The following is a 22,080-nucleotide window of genomic DNA, read 5'->3' as shown; positions in this document are numbered from 1 at the left end:
CGCTTTAACGTTCCTGTTTCCTTAGCAACAAGACTCTTGGATGTTCTGACACTACAACAATGAAAAAGAAGGACATTGGTTGCTAAGGGTAAGAAAAGCATTTCAACACGTGTCACTTAGTTGCTATGGACTACACCTCCACTTAGTATTGTAATGCAGGTCATCAGAGCAATCCAATCTGTAAATAGTATCAATACCCATAGACATCAGACCGCAGCCTTTCCATGAAGCTGGACCAAGCAATGAGCTATTAGGGGGAAGAAGGAACAAAGGAAAGAGAAGACATCACCCAGTAACTATTGTTTCCCCCCTGCCTCTTGGAATTCCATGTATATGCAAATATGTGTGCCCACCAATCCCTCACTGCAACCTTTAAAACGAAGTATAGCGGGTAACTCAAGAGCCTGTACAGTTGGAACAAATGAACAATATTGAATGTATATCAATCACAAAGTAGGCCATCTCATATTTCTAAAAAAATAACAAACATTTCTTTGGTTAGGGAAGAGTAACCCTTTAATGCAGGTCATACAATGGCTTTGCATGCCTTTTAAATAAAATTTGATTTTTATATTTTAACAATTTATCAAATGGTTTGTATCAAAAGGGGCTTGGAAGCTACAGTCATCGTGTCTCTCACAAGACAGGCTGATATTTTTATTATTATCCTTTTCCAATGTGATTATACCAGAAACCTGAAAACATCTGCAAGTGCAGGACACCCTTTCAGGGGGCATTACCATCGCACCCCCTACTAACATACATACAATGATGTACAGAGCAGCTCATCATTGAGGGCCGCCCAGCACCTAAGAGGCAGTGGACCCAGGAGGGGGGAGATTTACTAAAACTGGAGCACTCAGAATCTGTTGCAGCTGCGCACGGTAGCCAATCAGCTTCAAAGTTCAGCTTGTGTAATGAAGCTTTGGCAATAAAACCTGGAAGCTGATTGGTTTCTATGCAGAGCTGCAGCAGAATTTGCACCATGAAGATCTAGTAACTAACCCCAAATGCGTCATGTAACCTGCAAGAAGGGGAGATAGAAGGCACAACCATTATGTAGAATTGAAGAGCAGGAATCACAATCGTCAGTACAGATTAAGACAAACTGGAGACAAATGTCAACTTTACTTTATACAATCTGATATGGATTTTACAAAGCAGCAAACCCCAGTTTGCCTTGGGTCCTCTTCATGGAATGCAAACGGCAAAACAAGCCTTCAACTTAATCACGTGTTCTCTCCACCAACGGAAAAACGAGTAATAGAAAAAAAGAAAAAAAAAATATGATATATATCGTTCTATATATAAGTATATATAACAGTAATGGCAGGCTTGGCTTTGAACTGGCGTCTTGGCATGCGGCGCAGTGATGGGAGGAAGAAGATGAGACAGGCCACTTGTAGAGTCCTTAACAAAACTGCAAAGAAAGAGAATGCAGAGAAGTTCATAACAGAAGCAAAGAAACCTATGAAAGAGATCCTGGCACCGGGTTCATTATGTCAGCAATCATCTTCCTACAAGATGGAGGCACATGACTAGTGAATACAAAATATTTTATGGAAAGCAAAAAACAAGACAAGTAAGCTATTCAAATACTTGATTGTAATTGTATCTTCCATATTTTTAACCAAGTTGGTGAGAAAACCTTTTCTGAAAAAGATACCTGGGATTCCGCTGCTGACTTCTTCTTACCATGCTAATTGTTTGTCATCCTGATCCTGGGGTCTCAGTGCTTTCTGAGTCACTTGCTAAATTGCTTTTTAAACATAAAAAATATATTTAAACATTTATACTCTGTGCCCATTAATTCTGTTCCTTGTGGATCTATTCTCTATTTCAAGTTGCGCACGCACGCACACACGCACACACGCACGCACGCACACACGCACACACGCACTTTAGTTCTTCCATTCTACTGTCAAAAAAAGGTGAGCCTTTAAAACCAGCCACTCTCATGCAGAGATCACTGGAACCCGAGGTTGACAGGGGTTTTTGAGCACTGACTGTTGCTGTCTGTAAGGGACATTCTTCCCACCGACCCCCAATGTAAGGGACATTCTTCCCACCGACCCCCAATGTAAGGGACATTCTTCCCACCGACCACCAATGTAAGGGACATTCTTCCCACCGACCCCCAATGTAAGGGACATTCTTCCCACTGACCCCCAATGTAAGGGACATTCTTCCCACTGACCCCCAATGTAAGGGACATTCTTCCCACTGACCTCCAATGTAAGGGACATTCTTCCCACTGACCACCAATGTAAGGGACATTCTTCCCACCGATCACCAATGTAAGGGACATTCTTCCCACTGAACCCCAATGTAAGGGACATTCTTCCCACTGACCCCCAATGTAAGGGACATTCTTCCCACTGACCCCCAATGTAAGGAGCATTCTTCCCACTGACCCCCAATGTAAGGGACATTCTTCCCACTGACCACCAATGTAAGGGACATTCTTCCCACTGACCCCCAATGTAAGGGGCACTTCTCACTGATCACCAATAATTTGGTTTTAACAATGCGGTCTGTGTCCTTGTAAGCAATGCTCCCCCTCACTTCCTGTTCCAGTGACCACACTCGAAGTGAGAAAAAAAATCTTCCCAGCAAGGAAACTGGCAGCAAACCCTGACAGAGTTTCTAACCCCTCACCAGTTTAGTTCCAGCTCCCTTGCACCTATGATCCATTACTACCAATAAGGGGATCACCAGTGGCATAGTTACGGTTCCGGAGTGTGGAAGGGATAGGGGGGTTTGTGTGCCCAGAGAAGGAGTTTGTGAGGCTGCGTCTCTGTAGAAGATGGCAGCCAGAATGCAGCAATGTGCTTTGTGGAACAAGTGGGCACTATGTAGGAGGAGCCATGCAGTGCCCTTCCAGTCCAGTTAGGAGGGACAAACCTCCAAATTCAAAAGGAGCTCGCTCTGAGAAGTGTTAAAAGGCAAAATGGAAGGGCTTACCAAAGTGGATAACTCCCAAATCCTCTGCCCACTAAACTGCAGACAGGGAAACTCTTATCCATAACGCTGGGCCTATTAAAGATCCAGGCTTCACCCGTCATGGTGGACATACCCTCAAAAGGGTCTTCAGGGTCCTGGGGAAAATAGAAAGGTACCATGGCCCTGGACCAGTATAGCACCCTGAAGCAGTGTTCATTTTGACGTCAACGTTTGATTTACTTTTAGTCATAGTCTTTTGATTAAAATGCCATTTTAGTTTTAGTCGTATTTTAGTCACCGGAATTGTTTTAGACAACTAACATCTAATGGCTTTACTTAATTGTAATGCATTATTTAAGCATTTCTCTAGAATTTCCAAACTCATTATATACTCCTGGAGTAAATATCTAATAACATGTTATTAATTATGGAAGTGAGGGAGTGCACAGGGTGAGAGAATTGGGCGGTCTGGGGAGGCTGTAATACACAGTGCTAAGCACGCCGCTCTAAGCATGGCTTCCTTGCTGGGAGGGGAGACACTCACCACGTGGTTTGCAGGCTTTAGAGGCGGAGCTCCGAGGAAAGCGGAAGTTCACGTGGATCAACATCCCTCCCTCATACTTTCGTTCTGTTTTTGTTTGTTGACAAAAATTGGAATTGATTTTCATTATAGGTTTTCGACACTGAAAACATCCCGCTGATGAAAACCCTGACGAAAATATTTTCAGCAACAAAACGAATGCAGCCCTGAAGCAAACTTCACACCAAAGTAAATGTTTATCATCGGATCCAGTGCCTAAACATTAACTCCTTGGCACCGGCGCCTCCCAGCCCTTTAAGGGTTTCAGAAGCCGGGAGGCGGGGTTTTAGGGTCATGTGACCGCCGTGATTCGCTGTCACATGATCGGGAAAGGTCCCGATCGAAAGAGGAGATCGGGACCTTTCGGTGAGTACCGGACAAGTGTGCTGGGAGCGCGCAGGGCGTGTGCTCTTAGCACGTATGTTTTTCTTAATTGCACGCAAATGTGCGGCCGCTCGGCGTCAAGGCCCAGATGCCAGGAGGCCGCACATTTTTGCGTGAGGCCGGCACGAAGAGGTTAAACATTACAGGCTGACACCACGTAGTGGGGTAGGTATGGTGCCCAAGGTACGCACCGAGGGTAACCAATTTGGAAACTGCTCGGTAGTGCAAGACAATAAGCAGATAGATGTTGTTAGAAGTTTCAGATGGGAAAACAAATGTTCAATGATTTAGAAAAGAAAAATATTTCTACAAAAACAAGTCCATCACCTAAGGACGCTAGCAGAAAAAAAAAAAAAGCCACACACAAGCCTCGCGTAGTGGGTGGGGTTACATAGGTACGCTCTAGGAGGTAAAATGTTTTTGTCAGCGCCCATCACCTGAGGGTAGACCTGTGGTCTATGAATACAAGTCCTGTGCCCCGGACTGTATGATGGCGATATGACGTTTTGGCCGGAGTCAGAATTAAACATTTGAAAGCAATGTAGAAATGAGCAATTAAAAACTTACTTTCCAGCGGTTTCCACACTCATTGCACACAACAAATGTGGTCATTGGTTCATCAGCGCTTCGTGTTTGCACCTAAAAGAGAGAGAGATGCACATTTCTGAACACATAATATTGACATTTTTCAATGTTTGTACATATACTCAAAGGTGGTACCCCTCTGTATTATATTATGTCCCCCCACATTGTACCATTTACCTAATGCCCCCTGGTGCTCGTGACTTCATCTTTAGGAGAACCTGTACTTCGCTCATACAGAGAACACGTGATTCCTCACCACTTTGCCCCTAGCCCACCCAAGAGACGCACAATGACATGTCCCCTGTCTTCCCACAATGCACCCCTTGGTGTCTGAGCGGCCAGTCATCAGCTCCCAACAAGGTCACATGGCCACAGGTAGAGTGTGCAAGAAAGATGAAACCTGTGCAGTTAGGTGGGTTGGTGGAATCTTAGGTGGGCTGGTGGAAGACAACAGCATCTGTAAACCCGGTCCTGTACACACTGCTTTTACGCCATGCAGTAAAGTGAACCTGTTATATTGGCCAGTATAAGCTTCGTACAGGATTAAAAGAAAAACTCCTGTCAGAACCTCGCTGTGCAGCACACATGGTTCCTCACCTCTTCTGTGCATGTATAAAAAAATGCCAACAATTTGGAAATGTAGTCAGCCTTTTCATAAAAGTGAATGGGATTTTTCAGCACATGTGCAGACATTAGGCATCAACCAGTGAGTTTGGAAGGGTTTAACCACCTGCCTACCAAGCACTGTCACCCCCTTCCTGCCCAGGCCACTTTTCAGCTTTCAGTTCTGTTGCACTTTGAACGACAATTGCGCGGTCATGCAACACTGTACCCATATGACATTTTTATCATTTTTTCACACAAATAGAGCTTTCTTTTGGTGGTATTTAACCCCCGCTGGGGTTTTTACTTTTTGCACTATAAACAGAAAAAGGAGCAAGAAATTAAAAAAAAAAAAAAAAAAAGTTTCTGTTTTTATTATAAAATTTTGCAAACAGGTAATTTTTCTTCTTCACTGATGTGCGTTGATGAGGCAGCACTGATAGGCAGCTCTGATGGGCATTGATGAGGAGGCACTGATGATGCTGCACTGATATACAGCAAAGATGGGCACTGATATTTAGCAATGATGGGCACTGATATTTAGCAATGATGGGCACTGATGAGGAGGCACTAATGATTCTGCACTGATATTCAGCAATGATGGGCACCCCTAGGTGGCACTGGTGGGCATTGATGAGGAGGCACTGATGATTCTGCGCTGATATTCAAAATGATGGGCAGTGATGAGGTGGCACTGGTGGGCATTGATGATGCTGCACTGATATGCAGCAATGATGGGCATTGATGAGGAGGCACTGATGATTCTGCACTGATATTTAGCAATGATGGGCACTGATGAGGTGGCACTGGTGGGTATTGATGATGCTGCACTGATATGCAGCAATGATGGGCATTGATGAGGTGGGACTGATGGGCATTGATGAGGAGGCACTGATATTTAGCAATGATAGGCACTGATGAGGTGGCACTGATGGGCATTGATGATGCTGCACTGATATGCAGCAATGATGGGCATTGATGAGGTGGGACTGATGGGCATTGATGAGGAGGCACTGATATTTAGCAATGATAGGCACTGATGAGGTGGCACTGATGGGCATTGATGATGCTGCACTGATATGCAGCAATGATAGGCACTGATAGGCAGCATTGATGGGCGGATACAAACAAAGCACTGACTGCCTGACTGTGACAGCATGAGAAAAGTGCTGCTGATAACTGGCAACTGTGTTTACTTTGTGATCTGTGTTATTGGACACAGCTGATCACGTGGTAAAAGGTCACCGTGATTGGCCTTTTACCTAGTCATGTGTTCAGCTGTGTCCGTAGGACATAGAGCTCACTGACAGTGCAGGGTACGTGCTGCTGGGGGCGTGCGGGGGGTGGCGCGCATTCTGGGAGGATGTCATATGACGCCCTGTCAGAACTGGACAACTGTACTGTAGCCGTCTTTCATCTATAGCGTGGCTGTAAAGGGGTTAGGACAGAAGCCTGGGATGAGCATCAGCACATGTGGAGTGAAGTGGGGCAGGGATAACATACACACATTTGTAAAGAGTATATAAAGAAATGCATTGTGTGAGCAGAAGGCAAAGGATGAAGTGCCAGAAAGCTGCACTTTATTTGTACATAAAATGCTACATCCTGCTTCAAGTACATTTTAGAAGGTGTCACTGTTCCAGCACTTCATCAAAAAGCACACAAAAAAACATTTTTTAAAATAAAAATAACCTCCACCTCAGCAGAAAACAAAATCATTATAATTATGTGAAAAACAAAAAAAGCCAGAAGACGGCCATAACAAGCTTCCGTCCGCCAGGCTCTTTGTTGTGAAGTCACATCCAGCAGAGCCTTCTAGTGGTTCCCCAGGCCAGGTGCACCCAGCACTTACCTGGGTATAGGTGCAGTTTTTCTTCTTGCATTTGCCGCATGTGAACAGATCGGTCTGCGTTCCTCCAGTCTTTGCCATCTGATGCTCCTGAATGGCTGCCTTGGTCATGGCTTTCCTCATTTCCTTCAGCTCGTTGCTTGCCATTTCCTGGAAGTTAAAGAAATAAAAAGGACACTACACTGGCAAACAGGTAGGCTGCTAGTTGTTGGAGAACTACAAACCCCATCAAGTTCAGATTACCCAAAGCGTCTACACCCCCACCATCACCTTGCAGTAATCCCCTTTTCTTAAATTCGATGTAGGCCCTATGGCGCCGCTCCAAGCTATGGATGGAAGGAAAAGGATCACCCCACCGGCAAGTAAGAAGAGGGGAGCGCGAGTCCGAGCCATTCCAGTGTCAGCCAATACAAATGAAGGGATGGATGCTGCTAAACCAGCCCCAGGAGTCCAATGCTGAGGAATGGCTGTTCCTCAACACTGGACTCCTGGGGTCAGTTGAGCAGCTTAGATGTAAACCCAATTACTAAAATCTTTGTGATGTTAAAGTAATTTCAAAAGTTATTCAATAATTAATAAATCTGCAGCTTCTATTAAAGAAATACTTTGTAAACCTGCCATGAGGGTCCTGGTTAAGATACTTCCTGTTATAGAGTGACAACGCTCTGTACCTGTTTGCCAGCTGTGCTCCTGCATTGTCACCCTGTCACACTGGCTTGTGATGGAGACTACACTTGACCATTTCAACACATATTCCGCATGCATGGTCCATGGTTGTCACCATCAGGAACTCGTACTTCGAAAATTGCATGCAACCATGAGCTGCAGTGCATCTGTAAAGAGGCTACAGGAGGTCAGCAGCTCTGGGAAAACAAGGATTAAAAAAAAAAAAAGAGTGGGGAGGAGTTTATATAAATGTTTAGGACATACAGCGCTTTTATGGGACTTATTTAGGGCTCACAGCTACTTTTATCTCACTCCTTGGTTGAGAGGTCTTAACCCCGAAAACTAAACTAGCCCCTTTAAACCCCATACTTCCCTTTCAAGGAAACTTCATGGAAAATATGACGTCCTCCCAGAACGAGAGAACCGCCTTGCGCCCGTCATTTCCTTATATGGCGGGTGGGAGGCGGTTAAACCCATACTTCCCTTTTGAAGAAATTTCATGGAAAATAAATGTCAAAGAATGATCATTACTAACCTCCAAATCAGTGCACACCCACCTCACAGGTCATGACAGCAATCTGCTTCGGGGTGATAGCGCCGCACAGCACATTCTTTCTTAAATCTGGATTCTTTGAGTCTTTCAAATTGGCGATTCGGCTTCGGATCCGGTTCTTGTATTTCATGTCGGTGTTTTGCACCTCTCCATAGACTAGTGAGGACAGTTAAGGGTTCGATAACAGAAGAGATCGATAACTTATGTAAGCAAGGCCCCGCAAGTGGCACCCAAGCTATATAAAAGGCAAAGTGCCAATTGTACTTCTTGGCAGATCTGGTGCAGCTTACAGAGCTCATGTGTCGTCTATTTGCTCTGCCTTGGACTTGGCGGACATTCTCAGCAAAGGCACCGCCGCACTCGAGGTATGTCATAACAAAGCTGTAGACAGATGGCACTCAGCCAATCAGGGCTCATGCATTAATATATGCAGTCTGCATCAGGGGCAGACTGACCATTAGAGCACTCGGGCACTGCCCGAGGGCCCGGGGTCAGTAGGGGGCCCCATAAAATGCCCCTGGCACCTATTTAAAGGCTTTTTTGAGTGTGGTCAAGGACACAGGGGCCCCATGAGCCGTCAGTCCTCCCCTGGTCTGCATCTACATGCATTTAATGTGTGTTGCTCGGAGAGCTAGGAGAGACAACACGTTTCATCATGTCTCCACGTCAACTGGACTGCATGACTTCACCTTGAAGAGGGTCAAATGGCCAATTATAACATTTATATAAAAAAAAAGGACCATTCCCCCTCCCGCCCTCTTTTTAATCATACGCCACACCCAAAAGTGAAGCTGTCCTTTAAAGGCTGAATGTATTTTGGGTGTAACATGTACTGGATGGACATTTGTCTTTTTTCAGCCAGACTAACTATGTAACTATATACACCCCCTCTCCCCCTGATTCCCTCCCTCCCTGTGACAATGGTGGGCGGGGGATCTTCTCCCCATTCCCACTGTCACAATTTGAAAACAGTGTTGCTGTGCGGGGCTCCGCCCGCTGGCCATTTTATTTGGTTACAGTTTCCTGTGAATGAATAGATTACAAGTACCATTGAAGCTGTTGACTTCCAGTTCTCAATTAACTACGAGGGCGCTGGTGAATGTTCTCGAAGTTCCTTGGTCTTCCTGCTCTCAAGTAACTGCCTGCCCATATCAGAGCTACAGGCAGACAGCTATTCTGGAAACCTGCAGGAGCCTGATATTGCACCCATGATCTGCTGATGCTTTGCAGGTTCATCACAAAAACAATAATAAATGCACATTTTGTATCTGCAAAAAAAAAAAAACCTGCCTTTATTATTTTTTTAATAATCTTCAAAAAAGGTAAACTTATCCTTTAGGAGAAAAGAACTGTGGCTCTGGATAACAGGCACAGCTGGATCATTCACAACCCCCAAGGGCCCATTCACATGAAGAGAAGAACATTCTGATCAGCAGGGGATCCGTGAGCAGAATGGGATGGATGTCAGTGCTTTGACCCGTTTGGTTTGTGCCCAGCAGACACAGGTGGACCCGTGACAGCACAATGGGTGGCCTGATATTGATGGTCTCTGTTCATTGACATCATGTTACCTCTGATCTGTCATGTTTTGGTGATGAAAAACAGAAAAGGGCACAGTCCTATTTCATTTTTTTTCCAGACCTGGACGGGCTCATAGGTAGGCAGGTGTAAACGGACACAAGTCTGTTTATATTCACCCGTCCATGGGGCTGAATAGAGCTTTCGATCAGGTCTGCCTGAAAAACTTATAGGTGAACCTGATGGAATCGCCAGTGTGAAGGGACCCCGAGTCTCTGCAGTAAACTGGGGGGAGGGATACGGGGGGGGGGGCAGCACTGTAACAACCCACCTGCTTTAGGCAGTTCGGGATTCTTGGGCATAGCTGGGAAATCTCTGACTTTCATCTGACAACTCCGGCTATTCAGTTTCATTACTTGGGATGCCAGGCTGCTGGAACTTCCCTGCCCATACACATCCCAATCTCTATACAGTCTCCTTTAGATTTACCCAAACCAGGTACTGTGAGGGTCTGCCGAATCTGTATGCAAACAGATAGGCCCATACAAGACAGTTGTGGGTAGATCTAAAGGGCTGTAATCAGAATGTAATGTGTATGGTAAACCTAAGAGACGCCTTTATCGAAAACATTCATAACAACCCAAAATATTGACAATGAACATTCTTTTTTCTTTACTACTACATGTGCTGCAATGTACGTGTATTCAGCCTACCTCTGCCCCAGCCAAGAGCACAGCATTGAAAAGGATATTCTCCTCGATCTGGGCTGCCAACAGCTCACAATCTGAACCAATCGCAATGTGATCTCCTGGAAGGATGAGATATAGATGAAGTCAGAGGACAGGGGTAGTTACTTCACCCACAACAAGGCATCGATTTTCCTGAGGCAAGGGAACACTAGGCCACGTCTGAGAGGTCCACACTGCAAGAAGTTAAGATCTGAAGACAGATGTGAAGCTCAGAGAACACAGCAGTCTGAATATGTATTGTAGAAACGTTAACTGCAGTCATCTCTAGAAATAACAGCCCTTATTATCAGGCAGTAGAAAAAACAATTCAAACAGTCAGGAGATCTCTGCGCCTGCCCGAGAATTCTAACCAATGTCCAGAAAGCAACAATTCTATAACATGGGTTGCAGGAAAGAAATTCGCTTGATTCCCCTATCAACATAGACAACATTGCCAAAAGGAATCCCTCCCGCAGAGCCATTGTGTTCTCTCAGTGGGGGAAGCCATCCCTGCTGGGAGAAGACCGTGATTATTGCTAGCAGCCATAGCTGCGGCTAGCAAATGTCACATGTAAAACCCAGCAGGCTGGTTATACCCAAGTTGATCAACTTGGGTACATTCAGCCTTCCCATACATAGTTTGGATCTTGGCCGTCTCAGCAGGAAACAGCCGAGATTTGAACCGTCTACGGTTGGCCTCAGGGTCTTGGCTCCTGGCTCTCTGGTAGCGATGGAAAATCGCTCTGCAAACTAGACTTGGATGGGTGTAGAGACACACTTGGTATAGAGCGTTCATCACACATGAAGTTAGTAATAAAAAGCTATTGAAAAAGAAACATTTCATAGGAGGAGAGTACCACCAATGCAGGAAGGCAGTTTCAGGAGTAGTGCCTTCCCCTTCATCAGAGCTGTGATGGTGGGTTATGGTCGGGGCTGTGATGGTGGGTTATGGTCGGGGCTGTGATGGTGGGTTATGGTCGGGCCTGTGATGGTGGGTTATGGTCGGGCCTGTGATGGTGGGTTATGGTCGGGCCTGTGATGGTGGGTTATGGTCGGGGCTGTGATGGTGGGTTATGGTCGGGGCTGTGATGGTGGGTTATGGTCGGGGCTGTGATGGTGGGTTATGGTCGGGGCTGTGATGGTGGGTTATGGTCGGGGCTGTGATGGTGGGTTATGGTCGGGGCTGTGATGGTGGGTTATGGTCGGGGCTGTGATGGTGGGTTATGGTCGGGGCTGTGATGGTGGGTTATGGTCGGGGCTGTGATGGTGGGTTATGGTCGGGGCTGTGATGGTGGGTTATGGTCGGGGCTGTGATGGTTGGTTATGGTCGGGGCTGTGATGGTGGGTTATGGTCGGGGCTGTGATGGTGGGTTATGGTCGGGGCAGTGATGGTGGGTTATGGTCGGGGCAGTGATGGTGGGTTATGGTCGGGGCTGTGATAGTGGATTATGGTCGGGGCTGTGATGGTGGGTTATGGTCGGGGCTGTGATGGTGGGTTATGGTCGGGGCAGTGATGGTGGGTTATGGTCGGGGCTGTGATGGTGGGTTATGGTCGGGGCTGTGATGGTGGGTATGGTCGGGACTGACCTGGAACCGAAAGTCAACTCCAAGAGGGCCCTTTTGGTGCTGTCAAATAGCAGTAAACTGGTATGGCGTTCTTTGCCGGTTCTCCGCTATTTGACAACACCTAAAGGGCCCTATTGGAGTTGACTTTCGGTTCCAGGTCTGTGACCACCATCACAGCCCCGACCATAACCCACCATCACAGCCCCGACCATAACCCACCATCACAGCCCCGACCACGGCCACCATCACAGCCCCGACCATAACCCACCATCACAGCCCCGACCATAACCCACCATCACAGCCCCGACCATAACCCACCATCACAGCCCTGACCACGGCCACCATCACAGCCCCGACCACGGCCACCATCACAGCCCCGACCATAACCCACCATCACAGCCCTGACCACGGCCACCATCACAGCCTCGACCACACTCATCATCACAGCCCCCACCAGACACACCATCACAGCCCCGACCATACCCACCATTACAGCCCTGACAAAGGGGGGAGGCACTTCCGCCGAAATGAGTAGGCTTTACTCTCCACTTGTGAACTGTCTATTTCAATAAACTTTTAAATACCAAGTGTGATGAACATCTGTGAAAAAATAGCCACTAAATGTCAGCAGGTGAATCAGTGCTTAACCCCTTCCCACTGCTGCCTCTTGTCCCTTTAAGATTCGGCACAGCATTGTTTTTGTTAGTGTTGTATTTTGTTTGCATTGTTTTGTATGCAGCCTGTTGACATTAAAGCCCACCCACCGAGGGACCACATATATATATATATGTGTGTGTGTGTTCTCTCGGTGGGTGGGCTTTAACGTCGACAGGCAGCATAAAAAACAATGCAAACAAAATACAACAGGAACAAAAACAATGCTGTGCCGAGACACTCCCGGCGGGTAACAGAAGGCTCCTGATATCTACTTGCCATTGGGAGCTTTCCAATCATGTGACCACTGTGACAGCCAATCATACAGCGGGAAGAGGTTAACACTGATCACCAATTACTTGTATAGAGTGGGAGTGTTCATGTATCCATCCTGCTGTAATCCTTCTTGAGGGAAGCAGACCTGTAATCCTCCAATGTAGGGGGACTAGCGAGGAAAGCTGGATCCACCAGCGCTGGCAACACAACACATTGAAGGTGGTTCCGGTTCTACTCCCTGTTGTATCTGTAGGGAAGGATGTAAAGGAAATTCTCCCCAACAGGACACAGACAGAACATAAACATTGCCCTCTCTATCTAAAACTAAAAACGATGTTCTTTTACATACACGGATGACCTGCTCTTCAACAATCAGAGGATTTAGGGAGATGTCTCCCATCATTCACGTCACCTGTCAATCATATGGCAAAGAGCTGGCCACACACAGAAGCAAACAAACGACATGAATACTGGGCTTGCTTTACCATCGGTCTGCAGGGCGGCAGTTAACATCTCTCTACACTTGGTCCGCACAGAGTCTGAGGTGACGGGAAGAGGGGGAAATCGGGTCATCTTTGGAGTGGTTGGTGTTTTTGGAGATTCAGGCTTCTTAGCCGAACTGAAAAATGAGTACAGAGGGTCTTCAGCCGCACCGTCCAATGGCAAGGTTCTCAGCCCCATCTAAAAACAAATGACAATGCACTGCCTAGAGTCATGGTAGGAGGAGCAACATAGGTACCTGGGCTCCTTGGAGGAGGAAGAGGAGGAGCTCGGGCTCTTGTCCTTTCCCCGCTGGTCTGAGCCGTCTACAGGAGAAACAGAAAAGGTTGTGGTGGGTCGCGTTTAATAAAGAGCCTTCAAACAGTCTGTATTACCACAATGTGGCCAACCATACTTGTAACCATGACCCGATTGTGGGCTGTGGGGCAATACAGACCGTTCTTCTTTACCACAGATGAGTGCCTGTCATTGGTTACAATTCTTGTAAACACTCCAATAAATACGGTGCGCAAAGAAAAATTCTATGGTTTCCGTGTATCTGTCTGTATATCAGTGGACTCTACATTACTATGAACTCTGTATACACTATCCCTTAAAAACCACTTCCAGTCCGGACGCTTTCCCCCCCCCCCCCCCCTGCCAGTCCGGACACTTTCCCCCCCTTCCAGTCCAGACACTTTCCCCCCCTTCCAGTCCAGACACTTTCCCCCCCTTCCAGTCCGGACACTTTCCCCCCCTTCCAGTCCGCACACTTTCCCCCCCTTCCAGTCCGCACACTTTCCCCCCCTTCCAGTCCGGACACTTTCCCCCCCTTCCAGTCCGGACACTTTCCCCCCCTTCCAGTCCGGACACTTTCCCCCCCTTCCAGTCCGGACACTTTCCCCCCCTTCCAGTCCGGACACTTTCCCCCCCTTCCAGTCCGGACACTTTCCCCCCCTTCCAGTCCGGACACTTTCCCCCCCTTCCAGTCCGGACACTTTCCCCCCCTTCCAGTCCGGACACTTTCCCCCCCTTCCAGTCCGGACACTTTCCCCCACTTCCAGTCCGGACACTTTCCCCCACTTCCAGTCCGGACACTTTCCCCCACTTCCAGTCCGGACACTTTCCCCTACTTCCAGTCCAGACACTTTCCCCTACTTCCAGTCCAGACACTTTCCCCTACTTCCAGTCCAGACACTTTCCCCTACTTCCAGTCCAGACACTTTCACCCCCTTCCAGTCCAGACACTTTCACCCCCTTCCAGTCCAGACACTTTCACCCCCTTCCAGTCCAGACACTTTCACCCCCTTCCAGTCCAGACACTTTCACCCCCTTCCAGTCCACTTTCACCCCCTTCCAGTCCACTTTCACCCCCTTCCAGTCCACTTTCACCCCCTTCCAGTCCAGGCCAAAAAAAATCTTCATCACCCCCCACAAGTAGTACAGTGTCACCATGGTGACACTGTAATACTTGTGGGGGGTGATGAAGATTTTTTTTTTTTTTTTTTTTTTTTTTACACGGATTGCTTTTACGCCCATAAAGGCTGTAAAATCAATCATTTCTCCTTCTCTCTGGCTGCACTCTTGCAACCTTTGAGAAATACTGTGAGAGCTGTGATTGGTCACAGCTTGTCACATGGTACAAGGCTGTTGTGAATAGCCTTGTACCATGTGACCTCTGTGATCATTCATAGATTTCACATGTAGTAAGCAATGATGTCAGAAGTGACATCTTGCTTACTACTCTGCATGTGATCACTGATTGGCCAATCAGTGATCACATGATCGGGACCTCGCACAGAGGTCCCATACGATGATCGGTGTTCCACTGTGTCTGGAGGACACAGCGGGCACCGGATCGCGGTGCTGCGTCCTCCCAGGGAGCGCGCACAGTCCATAATGGCGGGTGCCGTTTATGAAAGGCAACCCACCCCTGGACTGCCACCGTCCGGCCGTTTATATACAACAGACAGACGGCAAGAGGTTAATAAACTTAATGATTTTATGAAGTTTTTTGTGGAGGCAACTACTATAGGCCCTAAAAAAGTCCACGGCCCTTTTGTTCCACAGATCACACTAGAACAGAAGGTGTGTTACCGGCAGGATCACCAGACAGAAAAAAAGGAAACAAAACCTGAAAAAAAAAATAATAAAAACTATTGCAGCCACCACATCTAGGGACTGGTAAACTACAACACACTACATTGTTGTTTTGGGGTTTTGATACACCTTCACCCCAAGCTTGGAGGACGTAGAAGAATGGAGGACATAGAAGAATGGAGGGCATAGAAGAATGGAGGGCATAGAAGAATGGAGGGCATAGAAGAATGGAGGACACAGATGAATGGAGGACACAGAAGAATGGAGGACACAGAAGAATGGAGGACACAGAAGAATGGAGGACACAGAAGAATGGAGGACACAGAAGAATGGAGGACACAGATGAATGGAGGACACATATGAATGGAGGACACAGATGAATGGAGGACACAGATGAATGGAGGACACAGATGAATGGAGGACACAGATGAATGGAGGACACAGATGAATGGAGGGCATAGAAGAATGGAGGGCATAGAAGAATGGAGGACACAGAAGAATGGAGGACACAGAAGAATGGAGGACACAGAAGAATGGAGGACACAGAAGAATGGAGGACACAGATGAATGGAGGACACAGAAGAATGGAGGACACAGATGAATGGAGGACACAGATGAATGGAGGACACAGATGAATGGAGGACACAGATGAATGGAGGACACAGATGAATGGAGGACACAGATGAATGGAGGACATAGATGAATGGAGGACACAGAAGAATGGAGGACACAGAAGAATGGAGGACATAGATGAATGGAGGACATAGATGAATGGAGGACACAGATGAATGGAGGACACAGATGAATGGAGGACACAGATGAATGGAGGACATAGATGAATGGAGGACACAGAAGAATGGAGGACACAGAAGAATGGAGGACATAGATGAATGGAGGACACAGATGAATGGAGGACATAGAAGACCCGTCTTACCCAGCAGCTTCTTCCAGGACTTGATCAGAGATTTGGACAGAGTGATCACCTCTTCATCATCGCTTTGTTTTCTCAGCGCGTTCACCGACATGCCGATCCGAGTGGACTGAAACAGAACAGGCATTGTGGTCACTCGAGGAGTAATACAGCAGCGCTTGGTTCCTCTATCTCAGCGTTTTCCAGCATGCCTGCTTGTCAGAATCCAGTCGTTAGACTGGCTTCTGTAAAACAGATGGCTGTACACATGAAACGAACGTTGCCCAGTTCTTGCCAATTTTCGGGCCGAACTTTAGGGAGAATGCGGCCAGCCTCCTGAAATCCACAGTGGGCGGTCCTCTGACACGGAAGTAATGACGCGACTTATAAATGTGATCTCCTACCTGCAGCAAGTCCAGAGACATCGACATGTTCTTCAGCTGATTGAGCAGATCCAGCGCCCCGTCCTGCCAGAGAAAAAGGAGAGCGGTGACACCTCTGTAGGGGGCCGCAGCCATCCTCACCATCCAAGTCCACAATCAGCCACTGATTACGTCTAGAGTACACAGGGAACAGGCCAGACCCGGATCTCCCTTTGCCTGGCCATAGGATGTGGACCTGGAACTTCCTGCCAGACTCCACTAAGGGCCCCTTCCTGACCGCTCCTGGGGCCCATACGTGTGTGTAGATTAGTTTAACAGCAACTCTGCACAGCGAGGGGTCGGGCTAATTGGGCTCCGGCTCGGTGTGGGAAGATGCTCCCCTGGTTTCCACAAATTGTACAGAGATCTGGCCAACGTTTGATACCCACGTGACTTCCAATGGCATCGATCGAAGGAAAGGACTACAGCCACAGTGGGCCAGGCAAAGGGGAGGACAGGGGGGTCACCTGACCAGCCAACAGTAAGCCATGTCCAAAAACTCCCTGGCGTGGCCCGGTACTGTGCTTGTGGCCCCAAAACTTCCAACCAATGTCAACCAAGAAATTCTGGATCTACAGCCCTGGAGCCCAAACTGCAGCCCTCGTGGCCCTTGTTGACACTAAAATGTGTTTCCCTATTGCCCAGTTATAGCAGGGAGCTCTAGCAGTCTCATGTAATGTGTCTCCAATCTATGACTCTCTTGAAGCATGTTCCCAGTCTCCAACCAACTCTTGCATCCTGTCCAGTCTCTGATCATCTCCTGTACCCTGTCCAGTCTCTGACCATCTCCTGTACCCTGTCCAGTCTCTGACCATCTCCTGTACCCTGTCCGCAGTCTCTGACCATCTCCTGTACCCTGTCCGCAGTCTCTGGACATCTCCTATACCCTGTCCGCAGTCTCTGACCATCTCTTGTACCCTGTCCACAGTCTCTGGACATCTCCTGTATCTTGTCCGTAGTCTCTGACCATCTCCTGTACCCTGTCCGCAGTCTCTGACCATCTCCTGTATCATGCCCGCAGTCTCTGACCATCTCCTGTACCCTGTCCGCAGTCTCTGACCATCTCCTGTACCCTGTCCGCAGTCTCTGACCATCTCCTGTACCCTGTCCGCAGTCTCTGACCATCTCCTGTACCCTGTCCGCAGTCTCTGACCATCTCCTGTACCCTGTCCGCAGTCTCTTACCATCTCCTGTATCCTGTCCGCAGTTTCTGACCATCTCCTGTATCTTGTCCGTAGTCTCTGACCATCTCCTGTACCCTGTCCGCAGTCTCTGACCATCTCCTGTACCCTGTCCGCAGTCTCTGACCATCTCCTGTACCCTGTCCGCAGTCTCTGACCATCTCCTGTACCCTGTCCGCAGTCTCTGACCATCTCCTGTACCCTGTCCGCAGTCTCTGACCATCTCCTGTATCCTGTCCGCAGTCTCTGACCATCTCCTGTACTCTGTCCGCTGTCTCTGACCATCTCCTGTATCCTGTCCGCAGCTACTGACCATCTCCTGTATCTTGTCCGTAGTCTCTGACCATCTCCTGTATCATGCCCGCAGTCTCTGACCATCTCCTGTACCCTGTCCGCAGTCTCTGACCATCTCCTGTACCCTGTCCGCAGTCTCTGACCATCTCCTGTATCATGCCCGCAGTCTCTGACCATCTCCTGTATCCTGTCTGCAGTCTCTGACCATCTCCTGTACCCTGTCCGCAGTCTCTGACCATCTCCTGTACCCTGTCCGCAGTCTCTGACCATCTCCTGTACCCTGTCCACAGTCTCTGACCATCTCCTGTATCATGTCCGTAGTCTCTGACCATCTCCTGTATCATGTCTGCAGTCTCTGACCATCTCCTGTATCATGTCCGCAGTCTCTGACCATCTCCTGTACCCTGTCCGCAGTCTCTGACCATCTCCTGTATCATGCCCGCAGTCTCTGACCATCTCCTGTATCCTGTCTGCAGTCTCTGACCATCTCCTGTACCCTGTCCGCAGTCTCTGACCATCTCCTGTATCATGTCCGCAGTCTCTGACCATCTCCTGTATCATGTCCGTAGTCTCTGACCATCTCCTGTATCATGTCCGCAGTCTCTGACCATCTCCTGTACCCTGTCCACAGTCTCTGACCATCTCCTGTACCCTGTCCGCAGTCTCTGACCATCTCCTGTACCCTGTCCACAGTCTCTGACCATCTCCTGTATCCTGTCCACAGTCTCTGACCATCTCCTGTATCATGTCCGCAGTCTTTGCTTATACCCAGTTGTGTGTCTGCTGTCTTTGAGACCGAATTATCATTGAATTTTGGTCCTTTGATGAAGTGAAGTGGAGAGCCGCACTAGAGGCCCCCCATATGAAGAAACCAGACCACCCCTGAGTCAGAGGAACCTCATTTCCCTTCGGGAGGGTCGCACATCCCCAAGGAGTATGGGGGACTCAGACATGGCTCCACCCATCAGAAAATGACAGCTCTAATCTGATTGGATCACCGAGAAAGACAATCCCTATAAACCTGAGGAACAAAACCCCAACACAGAATCTTCTCCAGATCCTTTGGTAGAGAGCAGGCTGCAGCTGCTGGTGAACTACAAGTCCCAGCATGCCACGCAGGAAGAGGCCAGGGCATGCCAGCACCACAGCAGCCAGTCAGCTCACAATTCTCCCACCTCCTGTCGGCGGTCTGCCAGTGTCAGTCTGCATTATGGGGTCGATCTACAGCCAATCAGATCTACTGGCAGAGCAGGGGGACTACAAGATCCAGCAAGGCCCACTTGTTTAATGGTCACTATGCTTGGTCAGGCGCTTCCCCCTGCAGAGCATCGCAACATGCTTTGCAGAATATTACAGCATCACAGTATTCCCTGCAGAGCGTTGCAGCATCACAGTATTCCCTGCAGAGCATTGCAGCATCACAGTATTCCCTGCAGAGCGTTGCAGCATCACAGTATTCCCTGCAGAGCGTTGCAGCATCACAGTATTCCCTGCAGAGCGTTGCATGGGACATACTGAAGCCAGGCACCCTAACAATATACCCCGCAGAATATACTGCGCAGAGCATTGCTCCTTTGTAGTACATTCTGCTGAACGTTGCTTCCCCATAATATAAGGGCAAAACTTCACACAGCACTCTGAAACTCTGCAGAAGATTTCACCCTCAATGCACCTGCAGAGGCTTGCACCTTCCCAATCTGCCATGCAGAACACTGTTCCCTTACAGAATTCTGCAGAGCATTGCTCCATGATAGTTTACTCAGTAAAATAGTAAACCCTTCATTATACCTGCGAGTGTGATCCCCAAGGTGTGGGCTGGACCCTGACGAACCCCTCCCCCCTCTTATCACAACACTGCACCCTCTCTGTGCTCTGCAGAACATTGCACCTTTACTGTGCTCCAGAGAACACTTCCACCCCTACATACACTTTACCCTGAAGTACATTGCACCCTCACTGTAACCTGCAGAACATTGCAACCTCTCCCTGCCCTGAAGAACACCGTGCCTCCTCTTTGTCCTGCAGATCTTTGCACCCTGCAAGAACATTGCACCCATACTCTGCCCTGCAGGTCCTTGAACCTTTACTGTGCCTCGCAGAACATTGCACCCTCAACTGTGCCCTGGAGGAACCCTGCACCCATACTGTGCCTTGTAGATCATCGCACCTTCACTGTGCCCTGCAGGGCATTGCACCATCACTGTGTCCTGCAGCACATTGCACCTTCACTGTGCCCTGCAGGACATTGCACCCTGAGATCTGCAGGAAAATGCATCTTCCCTGTGCCCTGCAGAACATCGCATAGTCACGGTGCTCCACAGAACATTACTGTGCCCAGCCCCTGCAGGACTTCGCACCTTCACCATGATCTGCAGGACATCGCACCCATACTGTGCCCTGCAGAAGACTGCCAACCATTTCATCCTGCAGAGCATTGCACCCTCTAACCTGCAGAAGATTGCACCTCCCTCACTAATGCAATAATGATTGAAAGGGGGGGTGCTGGTACTTGTAGTCCTTCACTCCCTGAGGCTGATGAATGCAATCCCTGCTCTCAGAGCTGGACCCCCCCCCCCCAATGTCCGGAGCCCCCCTGACATCTCCCCCCCCTACATGACCCCTCCCCCCCGTGTGATGTCAGGCCCTGCCCCCCAGTGCTCCCCTCCCCCGTGCAGTAATATGGGGGGACTCGCCATGCTCTTCTTGGTCACCATCTTATCCAGTTTTCTGGCGATCCGCAGCACCTCCTCCACCTCCGGGGCCGCCATCACTCCTCACCCGCCGGGCTGTCAGTACCGAGCCCTGATACCCCGTACCGACCCGCCGGACCCCGCCCCCTCGGCTTTGTAGTTCCCTATCCTCCTCTCTTCGCTCTCTTCTTATGGGAGCGCCGCCTAGCGGGACTACAACTCCCAGGGTGCATCGGGCGCGGCCAGCGGTTCCTAAGCGCGAGGGATGCCGGGAGATGGAGTCTGTACAGGTGAGCAGAGCACAGCGGGGGCGGAGAGAGGACTACAAATCCCAGAGTGCACCGCGGCCCCATTCACCGTTATAAGAGCTGAGACTTGGCGGGGGCGAGCGTCACTGCTGCCATGGCAACACTGCAGAGCATTCCACCCTACTGCAGAGCATTCCATCTTTCACATGAAACACCATCAAGCAATCCATGCATGGAAGGATCAGCTGCAGAGCATTCTAACTGTTCCTTATTTCACCCATCCTTGCAGAGCATTGCACCCATCCCATGAAACACTGCAGAGCATTGCACCCATCCCATGAAACACTGCAGAGCATTATACCCATCACATAATTCACTGCAGAGCATTGCACCCATCCCATGATACACTTCAGACCATTACACCAATCCCATAATACACTGCAGAGCATTACACCCATCACATAATACACTGCAGAGCATTTTACCTATCTGATGATACACTGCAGAGCATTGCTCCACATTATAATACAATGCAGAGCATTACACCCATCACTACTTACGCTGTAGGCCATTGCTCCATGATATAATAAATTGCAGAGTATTCCCCCCGTCACATACGTTGCAGAGCATTGCTCCATATTATATTATGCAGAGTATTCCCCCCATCACATATTACGTTGCAGAGCATTGCTCTACGGTATATTACGCAGAGTATTCCCTTCATCACATACTACGTTGCAGAGCATTGCTCCATGTTATACTATGCAGAGTATTCCCTCCCATCACATACTACATTGCAGAGCATTGCTCCATGTTATAATATGCAGAGTATTCCCTCCCATCACATAAT

The 22,080-nt window shown here is 48.6% G+C and overlaps 1 protein-coding gene across 1 annotated transcript; it reads right to left on the bottom strand.

The window, feature by feature from the left end:
* Nucleotides 1–1,109: 1,109 nt before the first annotated feature.
* On the bottom strand, nucleotides 1,110–21,142 carry TCEA2 (transcription elongation factor A2). The gene is made up of 10 exons (XM_089657477.1): nucleotides 20,986–21,142; nucleotides 16,800–16,862; nucleotides 16,420–16,525; nucleotides 13,645–13,711; nucleotides 13,391–13,524; nucleotides 10,433–10,489; nucleotides 8,168–8,322; nucleotides 6,948–7,094; nucleotides 4,475–4,546; nucleotides 1,110–1,420 (listed from the first exon to the last, which is right to left on the bottom strand). The coding sequence occupies exons 1-10, from the start codon at nucleotides 21,058–21,060 to the stop codon at nucleotides 1,412–1,414; spliced, it is 885 nt and encodes a 294-aa protein (XP_089513603.1). The 5' UTR covers nucleotides 21,061–21,142; the 3' UTR covers nucleotides 1,110–1,411.
* Between the last annotated feature and the right edge of the window lie 938 nt (nucleotides 21,143–22,080).

The sequence above is a fragment of the Staurois parvus genome, unplaced genomic scaffold (assembly GCF_062004578.1).
Source record: "Staurois parvus isolate SC_StPar_1 unplaced genomic scaffold, SC_StPar_1.0 ptg001004l, whole genome shotgun sequence".
NCBI lineage: Eukaryota > Metazoa > Chordata > Amphibia > Anura > Ranidae > Staurois > Staurois parvus.
This window is presented reverse-complemented; position numbering and strand designations above follow the sequence as displayed.